The sequence below is a fragment of the Saccostrea cucullata genome, unplaced genomic scaffold (genome assembly GCF_032062105.1).
Source record: "Saccostrea cucullata isolate Sc308-1 unplaced genomic scaffold, CSIRO_AGI_Scuc_v1 ctg288, whole genome shotgun sequence".
Classification (NCBI taxonomy): domain Eukaryota; kingdom Metazoa; phylum Mollusca; class Bivalvia; order Ostreida; family Ostreidae; genus Saccostrea; species Saccostrea cuccullata.
The window spans coordinates 215,530-221,279 of record NW_026924061.1 but is presented as its reverse complement, the minus strand read 5'-3'; the positions used below and the strand labels follow the sequence as shown (position 1 = coordinate 221,279).

The 5,750-nt window shown below is 34.5% G+C and overlaps 1 protein-coding gene across 1 annotated transcript; it reads right to left on the bottom strand.

The window, feature by feature from the left end:
• Positions 1-1,160: 1,160 nt before the first annotated feature.
• Positions 1,161-5,482, bottom strand: LOC134265622 (cytochrome P450 2B9-like). Its single transcript, XM_062747851.1, has 5 exons — positions 5,368-5,482; positions 4,257-4,454; positions 3,013-3,541; positions 2,100-2,536; positions 1,161-1,965 (listed from the first exon to the last, which is right to left on the bottom strand). Exons 1-5 carry the CDS (start codon positions 5,480-5,482, stop codon positions 1,784-1,786), a joined length of 1,461 nt encoding a protein of 486 aa, XP_062603835.1. The 3' UTR covers positions 1,161-1,783.
• Between the last annotated feature and the right edge of the window lie 268 nt (positions 5,483-5,750).

Here is a 5,750-nt window from a genome sequence, read left to right as displayed (position 1 = left end):
GTACCCATCTCTTATCCGCAACTCCTCTCATACCACTGAATGAAATTTGCTGAAACTTTCATAGAATCTTTATTACATATTGCCATTGTGCACCTCCTATTTTACTTTTTGATCCGACATATATTTTGGGTTTTCCGGCCACAGCAAAACACGGACTTTGCCATGATAACTATATGGAGGCGGGTTTATAATTACTTTTTGATCGGACACATATTTTGAGTTTTCCAGAGCAAAACATTGACACTGCCATTTTTGGTATCTGGTCTCTGACCAGTAGAGCTTATGCGATAGTAATGCGTCCGGCGTCTGTCCGGCGTCTGTCTGTCTGTCTGTCTGTTTGTAGACAATTTTTCAAAATACTACTTCACCTACAGTTTTTGTCTGATTTCATTATAACTTGGTTCACAAGTAGACTATATATACTAAGATGAAAATGGTGCAAAAAATAAAGAAAACGATATGGTTTAGGCTTAAATATGCCCTAAAAATTTGATGTTCTTAACAAAAATTGAGTAAATGAATATGATAAATCATTAAAGAAAATGGTATAAAGGAGGACCATTCTTGAAATATGACGTCACTAATTTTGTACATTTCTAAGTTTAATGCAGAAAAGTCTCAGAATGACTTATTTTTGCGATTATTTTCCTTTAGAAAATAGTGTCTGCCACCGTCGCCCGCTTCAAATTTTGGATATATTATGTAACCTGCTTTAGAAAATAACATATCTCAAAATCTTTGTGGGCGACGGTGGCAGAGTATGTTTTCTGAAAGAATATTCCAATGAAAATTGATGTCTTCTGCAACTTTTTAAGAAAATACGGAAAATGCACAAGTTAATGACGTCACAATTAGCATTTAGGAAGTCATATGAGAAAAACGATTTCTGTATTCTTGCTACATGTACATGGAATTCTTATCATTAAAAAAGAATGAATTAAATTTCTTTTATCACTGTCAATTTTTTTTTTAAAAAAAACGGGCTTAGTTTGTATTGAAACTGTACCTTGTTCTTTCTAGAATATAAAGATATTGTAAACCTTCTATGATGTGTAAAATTCTGCCTCTCCCAAACTTTTTTTTTATCAATCTATACAAATATTTTTCACTTCAAATCCCATTTTAATGAAAATTTGAATAAAAAATTAAAAACTACACGGTGAAACTTTTTCCTTTTACTAATTAAAACAAGAGTCAAATTAATATTTTCAATTTTTTCAGACAAAAGTTTGATCGTATCACTATGCCGAGTTTAGGACAAAATGTGCAGATCTCCATCGTCATGTGGTGGCGTATCCATATATGAATGAAAAGATTCTCTGGAGGGACGTTAACAATAACCTAACAAACAAAATTTTAAACACGCGCAAGCAAAAAACAACCGGCAAAATGCAGAAAGTGAACCTAAGGAAATGAATGGAAGGGGTGTGTGTGACGGATACATGACCTTCAAAGGTTAAAAAAAAAGTGTAATAAAATTTCAATGAAATATAACATGACCGTTTGACATACATAAATATTTGATATGATATATACATGTAGTCATGAAAATTTAATTCTTTTTTCACAAATTGGTATTTAAATTTTAAATTTAGATTCTGGCATACACAATGAATCATCTCTTCATTTTGTTTCTTACGTTTGGAGTGTAAATTGTCATAATGCATAAAGGACATCGTCTCAAGCCACGGTTCGGAGTTCTCAGAATGGAAGAAAATTGTACATTTTGGCCGTAGTTTACGACTATGCGTAAAGGGATGAGGCTGCTTTTCAGACATTTACTTTAATCTCTCTTCTTCAAACAAACTTGATAAGGAATAGCAACATGAAATCCCCTGGACATCCCTTTCAGAGATGGAAGGGGTTTTCCAGCCTCGTTTTCAATATCATAGTCCCTCACCAGTGTCGTTAGGAAAAGGAACATTTCCATTTTACCAAGGTTTTTGGCCAGACAATCTCTGGGACCTAAAATAAAGAAATACAGGTTCATGTATGAGTTCCATCTAGACAGCACATCTTGCTTAAAAATTTAAGAATTTGGAAAATAATTAGGGAAAACAATCATTTAAAAAGTTTGATAGCGTTTAATAAAATCATACCCATTGAAAAGGATGCATAAACCTTTTCATATCCAAACAATTCGCCGTTTTCATTAATGAATCGTTGTGGTTTAAATTTTTCGGGTTCTGGAAATATTTTCGGATCCAAATTGACTGTACACAAGGCTGCCATCAGCCAAGCATCTTTTGGAAGCGTGTATCCATTGACTGTCAAGTCTTCCGAGAACGTGTGTGTTGGAGGAACCACAACAGTGACAGACAGACGTAGGACTTCATACATTACTGCACGACAGTACGGCAACTTCTCTTGGTCTGCCATAGTAACAGACTTATCAGTTCCAACATTTTCTTGAATTTCCTTGCGCATGCGTACTACTACATCTGGGTTGTGCAAGAGGTACAAAATGTACCAATACAACTCATGTATGGCCGGGGTACTTGTAAAGTACAGTACATACCCCATAACAACGAGGTCCCTATCTGAAACAGAAATCGACATTATATAAAATCGTTCCTGTTTTTGAGATTAGTACAATTGGTGAAGCCAAAAGGAGTACAATATTTTGCATTTAACAAGTCTATTAAAAACTTCGGAGATGTACTAGACTGGTATAAAAATGAAGCAAGCGATGGTCTATTTGATTCATATTGAATATTTGTGTTAGTGTCTCTGTCGGAAATTAAAGACATGGAACTACATGTAGTGTTTGACTACTAGTAATTAAGACAGAAATTAAGACATTTATTTCATACAACTACATCAGCTACTCCAGCATGCAAGGGGTTCAGGGCGAGATACTTTTGACTTGGCGCCGAGGTATATAAGGAGCGTAGGGACCTTAACCGAGGCTTGTAGGAGTACTGTATCAGCTAGCCCTACTTTATATAGGTCATGGTTGGAGACAGATAAAGAGAAAGAGAGAGAGAGAGAGAGAGAGAGAGAGAGATTTACTTGCCTCCAAACCCTTCCAGACTTTCATTATTTGATTTTCTCTTTTTCTGTTCGTTCAAAAAACTATAAATAAAATCAAAGGTCTTTGGATTTTCTAGTGTTTCCTTGTGCTCGTCAATAGATTTCTGAACGATTTTGAAGATTTCATCGACCAGACATCGTCTCCTTCTAACTTTAAATGGATCCCCTGGTATGTACTTCAGCCATTCCATAAAATTCAGTAGTCCTTGATCAGGAAATATATCCATGGCTTCGTCCACTAAATCCACCAGTCTTGTGAGAGTGGCATCCTCATGAGCAAATCTTTGTCCAAACAGAAGAGAGGATATGATGTTGTAGTGACTTGTTTTGATAAGCCTGCTTACGTCAAATGGTCGACCTTCCATTTTATCTATTTCATTGAGGAAGTCTGATACTTCTCCTAAAACTCGGGATTCAAGGTCATCACTGCCTGAATCAATGGCTTGCAAGGTGTCATGTCCAAATTTTCGTTGATTCCTCCAAATTGTACCAGATCCCCCTGCGATTCCTGTGATTATTATAAGCATTACTAAATAATTGTTTGTATTATATAAATGCAAATTATCACCTATGAATAACATAAAGCTGAAGTCAACCATAGTTTCGAGGACCGATTGAAAATTCGGATTCAACGTATTTACGTTAAACTTGAATTAGAGTAAAGCATGCCTAATGTTCAATGAAGTAATTTTCATTCACGGAGGTTATTTATCATTTCCTAAGCCTAAACCATTAATTTTAAGTTCAAAAGGAGCTTCTTGCAAAACTTCTCCCCCAATACGACACTATCAGACTATTGTACAATTTTTGCTTTCACTTTATTATTATTTAATAAAACTCAGAATAAAAAGTAGATATTAGATTTTATTACAGTTACTATAGAAAAATGGAGAAGTTTATAGTATGGAAACCTTTTTTTAAAAATCGACGTAAAGAAAGTTTCTGGTAGACAAAATATGACGTATGGTTTTCTGTATTACATTATGCCATCCTGCTACCAAAGATCTGGGGAAGGGTTGTAAAATGAAGATCGACCAGTAAAATTCTATCATTTAAATCCCTTGAAAGGATTAGGGGAAGTAATGAACTTCTTTTGCATAGGGACGTGAAGTACATGCATGGTTGAGTTAATTGACTGCATGAGTCACGAAAGTTACTTTAAATAGTATTATTCTTATTTTAGTATCAGCTAAACATCTCTATGTACCAAGTATAATATGTACCTGTTAGTTCAAAATATTCCGAAAATCCAAACGTTGCAGGGTGGGCGGATGTTGATTCGCCATGCTTAACTAGAACTTCTTTGATTGTGTCATAACCACAGACGACAATGATAGTCTGACCAAAGACCTTCAGCGTTATCAGATCACCGTGTTTCTTTTGTAGGTCGCTGTAAGGAAATGTGTGTTTAACAGTACAAGCTTAGCAATATTTTCTTATGTTTCAGTTTATCATGTTTATCCATGTTTTTCCCTCATGTTTACGATCATTTTTACATGGCAATTGCAGAGATTTATTCATTTGTAAATTATTTTGATAACATTCTCTATCTAATTGTAAAGATTCCTTCATTTCTTTTCCAATTGTACAGATTAAATCCTTTGTAAATTGTTCTGATAAAATTCGTTTTCCAGCTTCATAAACATTGCATAATTTCATACTTTCAAATAGGAAAGAATGTCTACGTTTCCCAGGTATGGTTTCCATACAAACTTTGCCCTGTTATTTTCTTTAAAATGAAACTGGTGTAAAGTTGAAAACTCATGCTTTTTAAATAATTGAAATTCAATTCAGAATAAATCATACAAGTCATTTTTCTCACATGTGTTTTTAAATGATAATTATGACGTCAAAGACATGGCATTTTCCCGTATTTTCTTAAAAATGTTGCAGCTATTACATGAAGTACAGTATTCAAAAGTAAAAAAAAATATTTTCAACGGAATTTTCTTTCAGATAACAAAATATGATATTTCATTTGGTTGGCTGCCACAGGCATCGCCCACAAAGAAGTCTTGAGATATGTCATTAGTTATTGAATTTTGAAAAAATTCAAAATATAGAGCGTTGCTATTGTTAACGTGGGCGACGGCTGTGGACACCCCTTGAAATGTGCCATTTTGAGGCTTTTTCTGGTTGAACAGTGTTGTTTTAATTAAGAAATGCTTCAACATAAATGACGTCATATTTGCAGAATTCAATAAACCTGCCTGCCATATTCTTTCCTTTTTTCTCAGAGTCTTGATTTATTTAACAAATAGTTAAGCCAGTTTCAAAACAACCATATTTTTGATGTCATTACATTTTTAGGGCGCAATAAGGCTAAAACCATACCTTCTTCTTTAAATAACTTACAGGAATATGGTTTTTGAGCTTCTGGTTTGATGTCTACGTTTCCCACGAACTTTTTGATTTCCAGGTTCATAGCCACAGATTCCAAAATCGTCATCACGTGACCAAAACATTTTTTCGCCAAAAACCGTTACCAGTAGAGCAGTAGTTTCTTCCTGGAGAATTACTGGCAGAGAAATAAAATGGTATTCTTAAAAAAAATGGACAGACCATCACACATTTAATTAGTCCGAAATATCTGACGTTTTCCATGCTTTTTTTTTAAATAGGATTTTGATATTTTACATGTCACGAAAACGTTTTCCCTTACGTAAAATGGGAAATCGCCGCCTCCAACCGGAGGCGGCATTCTCTGGTAGATTTTA

Bases quoted from the DNA above. Each gene is read 5' to 3' on its own strand.
- LOC134265622 (XM_062747851.1), bottom strand. From the start codon at position 5,482: ATGACGATTTTGGAATCTGTGGCTATGAACCTGGAAATCAAAAAGTTC. The intron at 4,455-5,367 runs GTATGGTTTTAG...AATATTGCTAAG, and splicing joins TAAGTTATTTAAAGAAGAAG to CTTGTACTGTTAAACACACA. The intron at 1,966-2,099 runs GTATGATTTTAT...TCTTTATTTTAG, and splicing joins TTATGCATCCTTTTCAATGG to GTCCCAGAGATTGTCTGGCC.